The sequence below is a fragment of the Triturus cristatus genome, chromosome 1_2, assembly GCF_964204655.1.
Source record: "Triturus cristatus chromosome 1_2, aTriCri1.1, whole genome shotgun sequence".
NCBI lineage: Eukaryota > Metazoa > Chordata > Amphibia > Caudata > Salamandridae > Triturus > Triturus cristatus.
The window spans coordinates 446904115-446922069 of NC_140580.1; the positions used below are offsets into that span (position 1 = coordinate 446904115).

Genomic DNA, 17955 nt, shown 5'->3' on the forward strand with positions numbered 1-17955 from the left:
CAGAACTTTCTCTACAGCACCTTTGGAGAACACTCACACCTCATGCAGCAGGAGATGTTCTTAAAAGTAGTTTGCATGTTGGAAGGGTACAAGATGTGGCGAGCAAACAGAAAAGGTAGGGCATTACCATGCTGAATGATCTGTGACACCTGTCAGACGTGATCACCATCCTGGGAGGATTTGTGCGTGCAGTTAAGTGCAAACTAAGGTGGCTTAGAGGGTGCTGCAGAGAAGGGGCCGAAAACTGGTGCTCCTGCTGGTCTGCACGATACCTGCCAGAACCCCCCCACCCTTCAAAGGAAATAAAAGCATGACAGAAAGCTGTACCGGGCAGATGCAGTCAGTGCCTGCTGGTGCAAGGAAGAGGCTCCTCCACTCCAAGGCAGATGTTGCTGGGTTGATAAAGTAGTGTGAAGACCTCCAAGGGCTGAGGAGGACTGTTCCGCTTCTGGGTGAGTTGGTTTTTGCGATTGTCAGGATAACAGCCGGCAGGGTTTTGCACAAAAGGGCTGGGCCACAGTTCTCATGTCTTCAGTCAGGGGGCCACCTAAATACAGAATTTAAGGGAGTGAATAGTAGTAGCCAATGGGCTACTTGGCTCTGGGGTCACGACATCCTCTATATGACTACTTTCTGTGGAGAGTGGACATAGACCTGTCCCAGAGTTCTTAATTCCACCAAACATAAGATGGTGGAACCCTTCTTTAATGGATAATATCAGCTAGCCCACCTTAGGGGTCTGTCTAGCCTGAAGGTGCAGCACAACTACTGCATAGCTAATTTCCCGCCTGCCCGTTACCAAATGGCCATCAGGCAAGGGGTGGCATTCTCCAGGTCTGGATGAAGCCGGGGTTGCATATCAAACGCGGCATAGGCTTTGAAGCCTCCGACCTTTGTAAGAAGATTCACTAGCCACCCTGATGGAGGAGGGGATAGCCCCTTCTCCTGAGCAAGTATGGTTTCCTAACCCCAGAGAGCGCTGGCTCGAACCTACAGGGGTTCAGAAACTAGTCTGTGGTGGAAGCTGGACAATACTAGACAGCCAGCAGACTAGAAGACTAGTAGGGTTCGGGGGCACCTCTAAGGGGCCCTCTGGGTGCCTGTCATAATAAATCTAATACTGGGATAAGTTTGAATTTATTAAGACAAGGTGTTTGCTGCCAAACACAATAGATCTAAGTGAAGCCATGATGTAGCTGGGTAACTCGTAATGACCAGTGCCCAGTACATACTTTAGGATGGCTTTCCTGGACACTTACAATATCTAATAATTGAACTAGACATCAAAGTGACATCTGTTCATGACCTTTAAAATCACACAAGCTTTGTGGATTCCAATTATCAACAGAGCTGTGCTCTGTCAGGTGGCACACCCTCAAAGTCATCTGTTTCCTTCACCCACAATAGGAGGAGACTGGCGGCAACACAAAATTCTAGCCAAAGCCACAAGACCCTGTGAGGGTTTTGGGGTTAATTACCACCACCCCATATAAAGTTATTTTCAGTTCCTATAAAGGGCATCTTTTGCTTTCATGTCTTGGACAGAAGGCAACTGTAGGTATAAGTGTATTAATGATTGAATGTGTCCTGGGATGGGTGAGTGGTACAGTTACTTAGACTTCATAGGAGTCCTTTTACATTTTCAGTTTTATCAGGTCAAGTCTGTTGACTTCTGATATTTCAATAGCCATCAATCTTCACTTACAGGAGTACCCACAGACTAGTTAAATTTATGACATGGAATATCAGCAGCATCATTTGCAAACGGAAGACCGAAAGGAGCTAAACCTTGTTAATGCACAGCCAACTCTCTACATCACTATCAGTCACGCAGTGACCTTTATTTACTGGGTGTCAGATAACAATATGACATTTCTGGGGCCCTGGAGGACGATAACTTTCAGATTTTAGGACTTTCCAAATACCCTGTCCTCCAAGGAAAATGTTCTTCAAAGGTTAGGGACTGCAAAATAATCCCCACGATTGGCGATGCATTTAAAGTCTAAGTTCAAATGCGGTTTTCAAAAAGTTCATAAACAAGGGATACAAAAAACAGAATTGATGGATCAGAAAAGAGAAGATCATACTATGTGCCCACCCAGATCAGAAAGGATTTGGATAAGGATGACCTTTTATTCACAAGACTTGAGTGAAGCAGTACAAAAGAAGATCACCACCATGGGACCAATTTCAGTTCACCTCTAATTTTCCATGCTTCTAGATGCTCGCAGTGCTGGACGTGAAATAGTCTTAAAATACTCTAAGCCAGGCATTGAAACAAGATGGAAACAAGATCTTGTACTTCATAAAGCTTTAACAAAAACCATGAATTTACCTGTTGGGATGTCATTTTTAAGCTCCTCTTGCAAAAAGGTAAACACTTGGCTGATGCCTATCTGAGCCTGCTCACTGAGTTCCGATTTCTGATCCAGAAGCATCTCTTTGTCATCCTTGACCTGGTCGACTAGTGTGGTCAATGCGGTCTCCTCAGCGTCTCTCTGCTGGTTTACTTTGGCTGTAGTATTTGCCACAGACGAAGTGCAGCTTTCACTTACATTCTGAAAGGAAAAAAGTAAACAAGATACCATTTTACTTTTCAGCTAGTACAAAACTAGTTTGGATTCAGTGTACAAAGGTAACTCATGCATCTAAATGAAATAATCTGTAAATGAGTCCCTGTTGTACTGAGATAAGCAGAGTCTGAAACCTGTCAATCACATAAAACAAGTTAAGGGTCGTCGCAGACAAGCAACCTCATCTGAAGCACTGCTCTCATCCACGAAATTGTCCTGACCCAGAATGCCTGTATTAGAGTTTAAGGAAATTCTTCTTTCTGTATAGTCACCCCCAAACGTTTTGGACTGATGCTGCTGGTTTTTCAGCTCGGAGTGCACCGAGGCCTGCTAACCAGACCTTGTCCTGACCTTAAAGTATGTGTATTTATTTGATTGGCTTCTACCCAATTGGCATAAGCTAACTTTCTGGTAAGTCTCGACTATATGGTGTAGGAAGCTGGCTCTTTATAGAGTAAACCAAAAAGAGGTCCGGCAAATCCCAAAACATTAGAGGCACAAATGACATAACAAATGCTCTCTTTTGCGGTAGTGTAGAGGAGCACTTTGGCATCTCAGAGGGTAGTGCTAAGCATTTATTGCACACACAAAAGCATTAAGTGAGACACTCAAAGAAATCCGACACCAAGTTATATAAAGAACACATACTTTTATATGAATTTAGATACTAAGATCGGATTCAGCAAGTTCTGAATTTTTACAGTTTTCAAAAAATGACCGTGCAATTTTTGGGAGCAGTAATGTTATCTTGTGGGGAAAAAACATGTACTGCATTCAGGTGCTTCACAGCAACTTACAGGACTGTTCTCTAAGACTTAAGGCGAGTACGGGGCAAGTTCCAGGGCCACACCAACAGGTCACCTTGGGATACTCTAGGGCATCTGGGCCCAGATGTGTTAGGGTGTCGGGTGTCCCATTCACTTCAATCGGGAACATTCCAGTCAGAAAGCGGCTGCAAGTTGGGACTGGGGAACAGTTCGGGGAACCCACTGGGGGGTCTCGACACTTGAGATGATCGGGAACATGGGAACACATTTGGTCAACTTTTCCTCGGTCTGTAGGCTTGGTGCAGTGGTGTCTTTTGGCCCAGTGCTGGAGTCTCATGGTTGGAGGGGGCCTGCAATAAGAAGATGCAGGCAGGGACTGGAAATCCAGCCTTGACAAACCCAAGGGTGGGTTTTTGTGGGTCTGGGGACCTCGATGGCACAGTCACCTTCCTTGGATGCTGGCTCTGGGGCGAGGGTTTAGAAGTGCTTTAAGGCATCAGTCACAGACTCACGCTGCCTTTGTTTCTGCTGCCGAGGGCCAACAAGGACAGCCAGACCACTATCAAACTGAGTCTAACAGTCCCTGAAGTCGCTCGACGTGCAGGTTGGTCTTCCTCAGCTTTGGTGTCTGGTGGGACACAACAAGACTTGGTTACTGCAAGGAGCCCAGTACTGCAGGTATTGGTACTGCGGTTCCTGTCGGTCCTGGCGTCCCAACACTCGGAGGGAGGACAGATATGACCTGGAGGAGCACTGCTATCTCTTCCTGGGCAGCAGCTGCGTCGGTAGTCCCCTTAGGCGGCAGGTCGGTGTACGGGGCTTTGCTTCTTTGGGGCCTGCAGGCAGGTCAGCAGGGTTGGCACAAAGTCAGTTGTGCTCATCTGTGCTCAGCTCAGTAGTCGGTCTACTTTTTGTCATGCCAAATATGAAATTCTGTTATCAGGGGCTCCCCTAAATGCTCAATTTAGGGGCATTAACAAGAGTGAGGGGTAGTAGCCAATGGGCTACTTAACCCTGGAGTCGCTACATCCCCTAAATGACCACTTCTTTTGGGGAGTGGGCATCACAGTATGCCAGTGGTCCTAATGCCACCTCACACAAGATGGTGGAATTTCTAAATTAGTGTTCACTTCAGGCTTGCGCACCCTAGAAGTGTTCAGCCTGGCAGTGCAACAACTCCTGCACAGCTAATTTTCCCGCCTGTCCAGGTGCCAGATGGCCCAGAGCAGGGGGTGGCATCTCGCTTGTCTGGGGAAGCCCAGGGTCACAATCAAAGGCAGGAGAGGCCTTTGAAGCCCCCAGCATGGATATGCAAATTTACAAGCCTTCCTGGAGAAGGTGATAACACATCTCCAGAGCAGGCATGGTTTCTGTCCTCTTAGAGCAGAAATCTCACCATCAAGGAGGGTCAGAGACTTGTCTGTGGTGGGAGGCTGGACTAGTCAGACAGCACTCTCAAAGGCTAATAGGGTTTAGGGGTAACCTCTAAAGGTACCCTCTGGGTGCATGTACTAATAAATCCATCACTGGAATCAGTGCAGGTTTATTAATACGAGGTGTACCAAACACCATAGGTTTAAGTGAAGCCATTATATAGCTGGGAAACTCGTTTTGACCAGTACATTCTTAAGATGGCGTTCCTGTTCAGTTGTATGGTAACTATTTGAACAGGGCATATCTGCATATTCAGAAATATTCAAGTATTATAATGCACTCTGCCTTGAATTACATGTGCCACTTTTTAGAACTATAAACAACAAGAGAGAGGGTATATCCACACTCTTGGTCCCCCAAAATCAATGTAGTAACAACAAAAGAGCGTGATGAGAAAGAGAGGGTCACACAAACGGTGATTCTCTATGTGATTGGGCAAAGTGCCAAGAGAACAGAATCAATCTGATGAAAAATAAAACCCTCACTCACCAACATAGTTGGTGACATGCTTCATCATGGGGTTTTAGCTAGGGGTGCCTTGTGCACCTCTGGTGTGCTTCAACGCTTGAACTTAAGGCGGAGCAGCAACTTCAAACTAGAAAAAGTGAGGTGATATGTGAATGAAATAATCAAAAAAGGGGATTAAAAATAGTGTATCGTACACCAGAACATTTTAATAGTGACGAGATAAGAATATGTTAAAAATGATGAAGGATAATTACTCCTGACTTTAATTTGGTCAGACTTATCCTATAGGTGGTCAAGTGGTCGACATGTTTCAGCTTGTCAATGTTATTCACTAAGCTTTCATCAGGACCTAATCACAAAAAAGAAAAAGAAGCACCTTGGCGGTGTAAGCTCACTAAGGCTTACCCTGACCTCAGGTGCAGAGAACCGATAAACTCACGGTTACAGTAGAGGTCTTCCACTGTTCTGAAAAAAAGACCTCGTGTATCTGGAAAAAAATTTTTTTTTTTTGTTTAGTCAGCATACATAATACTTGCTTATATTCATCAGAAAACAGATCGAGTCTTAAACAGAGCAAAAAAACTCAACTACTGGGTCCATGTGGTTTTACATGGCCTATGTAAGTATTCAACAGCTCCCATGTACATTTAGAAGGGTGTATATAGTTACAAAATTGTGAGCATGCCAAAATCTATATGGACAGGATCTATATAGATAAGGTAATTGAGCAATTTGGTCAATAGTCTGGCATGAAATGATTTTATAGTGTAAATGGAGATCACGTTCACAAAATGCACTTTAAAATAATATACATCTTCAATATGGCGATATAGTAGCCAAAACAGAAGAAATGTAAAATATGAAACACTGGGAGCTTACGTATAAATGGATAAGTGCGTGCTCCTTGGGCAAGAAGGCGAATTGCGGGACTACAGAACAACTGTGGCAACAAGGAGAGAAAAACACAGGAAGAATGTTTACTTTGACACAGCCCGTAATTCACAAAGATTGTGTACCACGTTATTCCGTACAGCGCAAAACAAACATTAAGTTTTCCTAAAAGGCAGTACTCACGTCGTCCAAGTCCTCAGCCAGAAGTTTGCACCTAAAAGGTCCGCCGAGCCCAGAGATAGTTACGTACTGAGGGGCTCGTGTTTAAATGCAAATGACCAACCGCTGAAGAACCGGAAGTAAACGTGTAAGCCTTTCTGCGTGCGCGTCATCGATAGAGACAGCGAGAAAGGACTAAGTGACTGGTCTCTTATGAAAAAGCTAGAGCGTCAAAAGGCTCTATTCCTCAAAAAACTTTATTGAGTAGTATTAGCCATACATCAACATTGAGCAAAGATAGTCAACAAAAATCAACTCGACTGTCAATCTATGCGCAAAATGATCATAGAGACAAAAAGGGGAGATAAAGGCAGAGATTAAGCCGCATAAGATGCTGACACATCAGACTCTATTCATCCCCTTTTTGATAACAATATTATACAGCGCAATCTTCATCTAGAAAGGGGACATGTAAATTACAGACTACCACAGATGGTCAAAGTTATCAAAAAACCTGATATACATAACAGGCCCAAAAGTTAGTAAATGAGAGTACAAGGATACTCAGATATATAGAGATAATTATATTCTACATTGAAGCCCTAGTCTCAACGTCTCAGCACTGTCCCCCAAGGGATATTATCGTTGAGACCAGACAGGTGTGTTGATAACCGATATACCCAACGTTGTTCCTTTTCGAACAGTGAAGTTGATTTCACTTGTTCAATGATGGTCCACTGTAGATCATCTGCAGTATGATTAAAACGTAGGAAGTGCTCTGTCAGTTTTGTCGCACTTCTTTTACATCGGACGTTACTCCGATGTTCACCAATACGTAATTTAATCTTCCGTGTGGTCATGCCCACGTATTTTAAATCGCATGGACACGTAATTAGATAGACCACATCAGTAGTGTTGCAATTCGTGTGACTGCGTTGAATCCAGGTTTTTCCAGTTTCCAAAGATAAAGTCTTTGTAGAGGACGTGAGATGGCAAACACTACACGACCCACAGGGGTAATGGCCAAGAATAGGTGGCAGGCCCCAGGTGTCAAGAACCGAGATTGCAGTTGGTTTATTACAGATCCTCGGTATCGTATGGACAAGCGAGTCCTTGATACTCTCAGCTTTCCTGTAAGAGAATAAGGGTTTGTCCCAATTGATACTGTTGCTCTCCAAAATACGCCAATGTTTTTTAATGGATTTTGAAATAGCGTTGGAAGCAGTGTTAAAAGTGGTTACACACGTTAGTGGGATGTCTGTGGGCTGTCTTAGAGAATCTTGTAAAAGGACCTCTCTAGGTTGATTTCTTGCTCGTTTGCAACTTTTGGACAGAATGGTGTCAGGATAACCTCTCTGTTTCAATTTAGATGTAAGATCTTTGGATTGTTTACGAAAATCCTCCACTTGGCTGCAATTACGTCTGATTCGTAAATACTGCCCATAGGGGAGATTTTCTCGTAGTGGTCGACGATGAAAGCTGGAAAAAGCCAAGATTATTTTTGGCTGTCGGTTTGTAATGTGTTTTAGTCGATAATACACCATCAATTTTAGTCACAATTACATCCAAAAAAATCATTTCGTAGTTGTGTATAGCATGGGTAAACAGCAGATGGGGGTGACAAGTATTAATCCATGCCAAAAATTCGAGTAGAAGGCTCTCAGGACCCTCCCAGATGATAAAAATATCATTCCCCAATGACCTTGATGGTATCGTCCTGGGGAATGCTCGTATAAAGACTCAATATCCAGAGAGACAAGGATGGTATTGTCATGATCTACTCTGAGTTCTTGTAAAGATGCCAAAAAACTTTTGGTATCTTTCAGATAGGTAGGGGTGTCCTGGATTATGGGTTTCAAAAATAAATCACAAAAAATAGAGAGGGGCTCTAAAAGGGAGCCTATGCCCGATACTATTGGGCGACCCGGAGGGGGTGACTTGTTTTGGCATCTTTACAAGAACTCCGAGTAGATCATGACAATACCATCCTTGTCTCTCTGGATATTGAGAGTCTTTATACGAGCATTCCCCAGGACGATACCATCAAGGTCATTGGGGAAGCCCTGGACTCTATCAACTGGTCTTTTCAAACACCAAAAGGATTTATTATTGATTGTGCTACTTTGGCACTCAAGAAGAATTTTTTTGAATATCAAGGCACGCTGTACCTCCAGTCCACCGGTACTTCGATGGGCAGCACTTTTGCGCCCAGTGTGGCCGGACTTTATGTTTCTGACTTTGAACGTAAATTTATCTTGAGCCAATCTAATCCTTTTTCCCCCTACCTCTCCTTTAGGAAGAGGTATATCGATGAGATTTTTATCATCTGGGAGGGTCCCGAGAGCATTCTACTCGAATTTTTGGCATGGATTAATACTTGTGACCCCCATCTGCTGTTTACCCATGCTTTCCACAACTACGAAATGATTTTTTTGGATGTAATTGTGACTAAAATTGATGGTGTATTATCGACTAAAACACATTACAAACCGACAGCCAAAAATAATCTTTTGGCTTTTTCCAGCTTTCATCCTCGACCACTACGATAAAATCTCCCCTATGGCCAGTATTTACGAATCAGACGTAATTGCAGCCAAGTGGAGGATTTTCGTAAACAATCCAAAGATCTTACATCTAAATTGAAACAGAGAGGTTATCCTGACACCATTCTGTCCAAAAGTTGCAAACGAGCAAGAAATCAACCTAGAGAGGTCCTTTTACAAGATTCTCTAAGACAGCCCACAGACATCCCACTAACGTGTGTAACCACTTTTAACACTGCTTCCAACGCTATTTCAAAATCCATTAAAAAACATTGGCGTATTTTGGAGAGCAACAGTATCAATTGGGACAAACCCTTATTCTCTTACAGGAAAGCTAAGAGTATCAAGGACTCGCTTGTCCATACGAGACCGAGGATCTGTAATAAGCCAACTGCAATCTCGGTTCTTGACACCTGGGGCCTGCCACCTATTCTTGGCCATTACCCCTTTGGGTCGTGTAGTGTTTGCCATCTCACGTCCTCTACAAAGACTTTATCTTTGGAAACTGGAAAAACCTGGATTCAACGCAGTCACACGAATTGCAACACTACTGATGTGGTCTATCTAATTACGTGTCCATGCGATTTAAAATACGTGGGCATGACCACACGGAAGATTAAATTACGTATTGGTGAACATCGGAGTAACGTCCGATGTAAAAGAAGTGCGACAAAACTGACTGAGCACTTCCTACGTTTTAATCATACTGCAGATGATCTACAGTGGACCATCATTGAACAAGTGAAATCAACTTCACTGTTCGAAAAGGAACAACGTTGGGTATATCGGTTATCAACACACCTGTCGGGTCTCAACGATAATATCCCTTGGGGGACAGTGCTGAGACGTTGAGACTAGGGCTTCAATGTAGAATATAATTATCTCTATATATCTGAGTATCCTTGTACTCTCATTTACTAACTTTTGGGCCGGTTATGTATATCAGGTTTTTTGATAACTTTGACCATCTGTGGTAGTCTGTAATTTACATGCCCCTTTCTAGATGAAGATTGCGCTGTATAATATTGTTATCAAAACAGGGATGAATAGAGTGATGTGTCAGCATCTTATGCGGCTTAATCTCTGCCTTTATCTCCCCTTTTTGTCTCGACGATCATTTTGCGCATAGATTGACAGTAGAGTTGATTTTTGTTGACTATCTTTGCTCAATGTTGATGTATGGCTAATACTACTCAATAAAGTTTTTTGAGGAATAGAGCCTTTTGACGCTCTAGCTTTTTCATAAGAGACCAGTCACTTAGTCCTTTCTCGCTGTCTCTATCGATGACGCGCACGCAGAAAGGCTTACACGTTTACTTCCGGTTCTTCAGCGGTTGGTCAATTGCATTTAAACACGAGCCCCTCAGTACGCAACTATCTCCGGGCTCGGCGGACCTTTTAGGTGCAAACTGCTGGCTGAGGACTTGGACGACGTGAGTACTGCCTTTTAGGAAAACTTAATGTTTGTTTTGCGCTGTACGGAATAACGTGGTACACAATCTTTGTGAATTACGGGCTGTGTCATAGTAAACATTCTTCCTGTGTATTTCTCTCCTTGTTGCCACAGTTGTTCTGTAGTCCCGCAATTCGCCTTCTTGCCCAAGGAGCACGCACTTATCCATTTATACGTAAGCTCCCAGTGTTTCATATTTTACATTTCTTCTGTTTTGGCTACTATATTGCCATATTGAAGATGTATATTATTTTAAAGTGCATTTTGTGAACGTGATCTCCATTTACACTATAAAATCATTTCATGCCAGACTATTGACCAAATTGCTCAATTACCTTATCTATATAGATCCTGTCCATATAGATTTTGGCATGCTCACAATTTTGTAACTATATACACCCTTCTAAATGTACATGGAAGCTGTTGAATACTTACATAGGCCATGTAAAATCACATGGACCCAGTAGTTGAGTTTTTTTGCTCTGTTTAAGACTATCTGTTGTCTGATGAATATAAGCAAGTATTATGTATGCTGACTAAACAAATAAAAAAAAAAATTCCAGATACACGAGGTCTTTTTTCAGAACAGTGGAAGACCTCTACTGTAACCGTGAGTTTATCGGTTCTCTGCACCTGAGGTCAGGGTAAGCCTTAGTGAGCTTACACCGCCAAGGTGCTTCTTTTTCTTTTTTGTGATTAGGTCCTGATGAAAGCTTAGTGAATAACATTGACAAGCTGAAACATGTCGACCACTTGACCACCTATAGGATAAGTCTGACCAAATTAAAGTCAGGAGTAATTATCCTTCATCATTTTTAACATTCTTGTCTCGTCACTATTAAAATGTTCTGGTGTACGATACACTATTTTTAATCCCCTTTTTTGATTATTTCATTCACGTATCACCTCACTTTTTCTAGTTTGAAGTTGCTGCTCCGCCTTAAATTCAAGCGTTGAAGCACACCAGAGGTGCACAAGGCACCCCTGGCTAAAACCCCATGATGAAGCATGTCACCAACTATGTTGGTGAGTGAGGGTTTTATTTTTCATCAGATTGATTCTGTTCTCTTGGCACTTTGCCCAATCACATAGAGAATCACCGTTTGGGTGACCCCACTTTTTAGAACACCTGGTCACAAGCCTTGTAGTTGCAGTCTGTATGAGTTTGGTGCTGGGTCCCTAAAAGTGGTACAAGATATGCTGCAGCTCTTAGGGACCCTCTATTACCTATGCCCTAGGTACCAGAGGTACCCCAAACTAGGGACTAACAGAGGTGATAAACGCCTGGTCACTTAGCGATCAAGTGACCAGTTGCCTTGTTTTTGGGAAAGAACACTGGGGACCTGGTTAGAAGAAACCCAGTGCACGTCAGTCAAAGTTGCATCAAATACCCGGCAAAAAGTGGGGGATTACTGCAACAAAAAACCCAGTTTCCTACATATGGTACCCAGGGCCGGTACGCTGAGGGTCAAATCGGGGACTGCAGCACTGGTTGTGCCACCTGGGTTGTGATAGGTTAAACATGACTCCCAGTCTGCCACTGCAGATGAAGGGCTCAAGAAATCTACTCGCCATGGCGAGGCAGATTTTAAATTAGGGCCTGCTGGCCCAGTCTGGCGAGCAAGCTGGCAACATATGTTCTATTCATTCAGAAAGTGGACGGGCAATAAAGATGCCTTTAAATCTGGTTTATATCTGGTCACATTTGCTGGGCATTCAAAGACAGAGGTCAAATGCCAGCTTATGTCTTCTTACAAATTGCTGCTTATTCAAGTTTCAAAGAATCTTTATTCGAATTGTAACAACTCATAAAAGCACATCTTATAACATGAGAAAAATCAAATTTCCCAGTAAAAGCATGCAGATTAAAACACAATTATTTACATTTCCATCGTTCTGCGCGCATGGACAGCAATCTTTAAAAAACTGCAAACACGAAAAATTATTTCCTTATTTCCAAGTGTTAACAGTGCCTGATAAGATTTGACCAAGCTGATTGGTCTACATTTTTTAAAATAAGAAATTAAAAACAGTTTTGTGTACTTTGAGTAGAAATTACAGAGAAAAAAGAAGTGCAAATCACTTTGTTTACTTTGCCCATTGCAGGGACAGCTCATCATAGTCGTACTTTCCAGATAGCCCAGAGGGAAATTTAACAGATACCCAATAGTTCCAGCCCTCAGATGACATAGAAGACTTCTTTCCCAATTTGTCAGTTGTAGTGTTAAATATAGAGCAAGGGGATATCTGGGTACTGCTATGTCCATGTACCTCGTAACTGTTGGTTTCTCTGGTTCCCTCCTGAATCTCTTTTGGGAGTACAGTACACTTAATGCCTCTTTTAATTCGGATTTCTTAATTTTGCTGGCATGGGTAGGATTAATACAAATATTGTCCATGCCTATTTCTCGCAAATTTGTATATATATAAGAAATCCACGGGATCTTCAACCCCCTATCACAGCTTAGACAATCGGTTAATATCTCTTGCGTAAGTGACGCTGATTTGTTCATCCAGACCGAGTGCCAAAATAGCACTGGTCGGGAACTGACAAAATCGGAGATAAAATTGAAGTTTAATTCATAATGTGTGATAAAATTGGATGTAAAAATTGGCACATTTAATAGTCTCCTACAAAACAGATTCTCTACTCGCTAAATAGAGATGCTGTTCCCAATGCCCCAAACTTCTGCTCCATAAGTTGCCACTGGGACACATTGAAGTTGAAAAATCTTAGCAATCGCCTTAATGACTCCCGATCTCTTTGGTTTGGGAATGCTTAAAATAGAATTTGTGGCCTTTGAGAATTTGCTCGTGGCCTGGGCCAAATGCCCAGACCATGAGCCAATCGCAGCAAAGGTCACACCCAAGTACGGGAAGATATTGGGGGGCGTGGATTGGCTGCCGAGCGGAATGGCTGCCTGAAACCGCAGCTCCGCCGATCGAGCACAGAAATCCTTCAATTATTAGCTGAACTGGGGTGCGAGCTCGGACCTCCCCGCCCGAGACGGTAGTCCAGGGTGTCCGCCCTGTGCTCTGGCTTATCTGACCCCCGTCGGCGACTCGTGGGCAGAGAGCGGCCCGCGGGCGGCGCGGAGACGTGGCGGCCTACACCATTCGCTAGAGCCGGGGCCTTGCGTGTGGAGTGCCCGAAACCTGTCCGAGGGGCGAGGCAGAGGCTGTTCGCTTGCCCACGGAAACGCGCGCCCCGGCGAAGGTCTCACCCCCTTCGGCTGTCGGAGCGAAGCTGGGGCAGCGGCGGGTGGTGTGGAGGAACACCGAACGTCTGCCCCTGGATTGCATGCCGGTGAACAGCGACGGTCCCGATCGGATGATCGCAGTGGCGGCCATTTTGCCTGAAGCCGAAGTCCCATGGTCGAAGGTTCCAGGGCGACGATCGGAGAGACGTGGTCGGCTGCCGTACATGCCCCGACCATACTGTGGTGGGGTTGGAGCGTTGACCTGGGGTGTGGACAGTGCACGGCTGTACTAGGGTTGTCCTGCTCCGGCGGCCTGCGCTGTGACTCTCCCCGCTTGCTCCGCTTAAGGTGCGTGCCCCGCCACTGGAGGCCCAGCCCTTCAGCCTACCTACTAGGCCTAACCGCCCTGCTGCCCTCGGTGAGACGCTGGTGGTTGGCGACTGGCGGCGACTGGTGCAGTACGAGGAGGTCGCGGCGCGGCCGCCCAAGCATACTGGCGGCGCCGGGTGGCGGCTGGTGAGCGGCCATGGGCAAACCGGACACGCGGCAGCCGAAAATCACTTTCGACAAGTCCAAGCAGAAGCCGCCGGACCCAGACCCAGACCTCCGTGAGGCCGAATCTTCTCGAGCGGACCGGAGTGGTGCTCAGGATGTGGACATTAAAGCCATGTTTCAGGAACTGAAAACCAGTTTACATGGCATTGATGGCAAAATGGATGCGCTGGCTGCCCGCATGGACAGTATCACGTCCCGCATGGACAAACAAGAGGGGAGAGTGGAATCGCTTGAAACACGTGTGGCCGACACGGAGGAAAATCAGACCGGCCTTGCCGGCCAACTGCGGGGCATGGAGAAGATTCTGACACTCATTCAGCAGAAAAATGAGGATTTGGAGGCGCGCTCGCGGCGAAACAACGTCCGCATCACGGGTGTGGCGGAAACGACGGACATAACCAGCATGGAGCTCTTTGTTGAACAAATGTGTAAGGATCTGTTTGGGTCGGGATTGTCTCCGATGTTCCTGGTCGAGAGGGCTCACAGATCACTGGGGCCCAGGCCTAAACCCGGTGCACCGCCCCGGCCTATTATTGCACGTATCTTGAATTATAGGGACCGGGACGTGATCTTACGAATGGCAAGAGACATATCAGACTTGCAGTACAAGGGCAACCACATTGCACTATATCCGGACTATACGATGCAGGTTCAAGCCGCTCGAAGGGAGTTTTTGCCGGCGAAGAAACTATTTCAACAGGCGGGCACCAAATACTCCCTCATCTACCCTGCTAAACTCCGGGTCCAAGGTCCCGGTAAGCCGTCCTTCTTTGTTGACGCGAAGGCGGCTATGAAATATGCCAAACAACTGTTAAAGGACCAAAAGGCTCAGACACCTGCAGTTGACCCGGACCAGCGGGACAGGCTAAGTGATGTTGAATGAATACTCCTGTATACTTCTTGCTAAATCGCTGGGTGTTGCCTGTCTGCGCTGTGCTGGGCCATAAAGAGAATGTTTAATTCCCTGGAGTTCCAACTTCAGATGCTATGAGGGAGCTGAGCAGGGCTGCGGGATTGGGGGGGGGAAGGTCCTTGAGCTGGTACACTAGTCTCGCGCTCGATCGCCCTGTCACAAGTACAGGGCTTGTGGGTGGCCAACCTGCGTACCTCAAGGGATGATTCCCATTCATTGTTCATATCTAGAGACTGTAGTTACAGTTGTTGTAGTTGGGAGGGGGTCCAGGGAGGTCATTGCACAACCTGATTAGGAGGTTGGAGCGGGAGGGTTAGGGGTTTGGCTGTGGTTGGGGGTTTTTGTTGTGTTTTATTTAAGTTTCAGAGCCGGGTCGGAGGAGGCGAAAACTGCTATTGAATCGCACGTTGTGCACTGCGCGCTGTCATGTCGACAGTCACCCAGCAAGAGGTGTTCTGGCATTTACCGTGCAGGCTGCCCAGTTGGCCGGGTGGGATGTGTGCTGTCTGTCAGGGACGGGCTGCAGGAATCGATGCAACGAGGACCAGGTCCGTGGCCTGCTCGAGTTTTATTTCCATGCTTGGAGCCGAGTGGAGGTTCCCTGCCTTGTCGGCGGGCGTACAGATTGCTGTGGCATTGCCGCCCTCATATATTGAGACCCGCTGGACTGGAAATGCTTGCTTCGAGATTTGGCGAGACTTGGCCGGGTGACTGGGGGGTAGGTGTACGCTTGCCCGAACTCTGTTAACACGCCAGGTGCTGTGAATAGCATAAAGTGTATTACCTGGAATGTACGGGGCATGAATGATAGACGGAAAGTGAGACTGATACAGGCCTTTCTGATTAGGAAAGGTGCGGACATTTGCCTTCTGCAGGAGACGCACCTGACGGACAATGCTGCGCAGCTGCTCAGACACAACCGATGGGGTGAGGTAGTTCACGCTCACTATTCTAACTACTCTAGAGGGGTGGCGATACTTATCAGAAAAGGGCTTCACTGGAGGACGCATGAGGAAATCAGGGACGTGGGGGGCAGGTATGTTCTGTTGGTAGGTTCGCTGTGCGGCGCGAGAGTGATTCTGGTGAATGTGTATGGCCCGAATGACGACAATCCAGATTTCTACGAGGGATTGTGGCATAGGGTGCGGAACTGTGGACCTGCTGCGATACTGTGGGGAGGAGACTATAATGTGGTACTGTCAGATACTACAGATAGGCAGGGCACCACTCGGGAACATCACCCTAGGGCGTCGGAGGCGCTTGGCCATATTATGCAAGAGGCAGGGCTGGTGGACTCCTGGAGGACACTGCACCCTGAGGCCCGCGCCGGTACGTGTATCACAGCTCATCGTGCGGCCTGGTCCAGATTGGACTTCTGGCTACTGTCCAGAGATCTGCACTCATCGGTGTTAGAGGTGACTCACTTGCCGCGGTCTCTTTCTGATCATGCCCCGGTTTGCTTAACGCTATCCACCCCGCCGCAGTACATTCAGCCGTTTAGTTGGAGGTTCCCATCCCGGGCTCTGCGCGACCAGGTCTTCCAGCACTCTTTGCGGGAAAAACTGGAGGAATACTTCGCACTCAACGAGGGCTCAGTGGATCCACCCGGCGTGCTCTGGGAGGCCTGTAAAGCTGTGACAAGGGGTCACTGCATGGCGCTCAAAACTGGGGTTCTGCGCTCCATTAGAGCTACTCTCGGTAGGTTGGAATCTGAACTGGCTCAGCTTGAAGCTGCGATGGTGGCGGCCCCTTCTGGTGGTGCGAGTGCAGACTTCAGGACGAAACTGACCGAGTATCAAGAGGAGGCTGAGAGGGAGGTCAGGTTCTTGTCCAAAGATTCTCAGGCCAGACGTTATGGAGAGGGTGATCGAGCTGGCCGAACACTAGCAAATATGCTGCGCCCGCCACGTGGGTCGGAGCATATTCTTGAGCTACAGGAGTCGGGGGGTGTAGTGATTCGAGATCCTCCGGCTATACTGACGGTGATTACAGACTACTATAAGGACTTGTACACCTCTAAGGTGTCCCCTGACGACACTATTATTAGTGATTACCTGGACACCATGGCTCTTGCGGGGTTCAGTAATAATGCCCGACAATATATGGACCTCCCCTTCACGCAGGAGGACATTCGAGCGGTCATAGCCGCTATGCCGCTCAGCAAGGCACCAGGCCCCGACGGGCTGACGGCAGCCTTCTACAAGGAATACGCAGACCTACTGGTCCCGCGATTGCATAAAGTTTTTGAGGAAGCGATGGAGGTTGGCATCCTCCCTGCCTCGATGAGAGGCCCTTATCATTACGCTGCTTAAACCTGGCAAGAATCCTGTTACCCCGGACTCATATCGCCCACTCTCGCTAATTAATCTTGACGCCAAAATCTACGCGAAATTACTCGCTGACCGCCTGAAACTTATGCTGCCTCAGATAGCGTTGTCCGATCAGTCGGGCTTTGTGATGGGGCGGTCCACTTCCCACAATCTTAGAGTGCTGTTTGGGCTCCTGCATTATTTGGATCCCAAGGTACAAGCCGCGGCCGCATTGCTTGACGCCACTAAGGCGTTCGACTCACTGGAGTGGAAATTCCTACGGGCGTTATTCACTCGCATGGGGTTCAGCCCCTCCTTTGCCAGGCGTATTGGAATACTCTATAACCACCCGACGGCTAGGGTGCGGGTTAATGGTCAGACGTCTGCCCCGATCCCCATAACAAGAGGGACTCGGCAGGGCTGCCCCTTGTCGCCATTGCTGTTCGCTATTGCGACGGAGCCGCTGGCGGCTCGTTTGCGCCAACACCACACTCATCGCAGTATCGGCTTCACGTCGCGTGGCCTGCTGGTCTCTATGTACGCCGACGACAACCATATATATGATGAATCCATCGGAAAACTTCGACCCACTGATGCGTGAGGTGACAAGGTATAGCGGCCTCACGGGTATCGATATCAACTGGTCGAAGTCGGCGATGTTCCCGCTGACGGACGGTACGAGTCAATGTC

At 46.5% G+C, this 17955-nt stretch overlaps 1 protein-coding gene across 6 annotated transcripts in view; it reads right to left on the bottom strand.

The window, feature by feature from the left end:
• Positions 1-17955, bottom strand: part of KIF11 (kinesin family member 11) — a 271380-nt gene that overhangs the window by 27581 nt on the left and 225844 nt on the right. For all 6 annotated transcript variants that reach the window (XM_085606145.1, XM_085606146.1, XM_085606148.1 and 3 more), the window contains one exon: positions 2336-2558. In XM_085606145.1, the coding sequence (XP_085462271.1) occupies positions 2336-2558 (223 nt within the window). The remainder of the gene's footprint in view (positions 1-2335; positions 2559-17955) is intronic.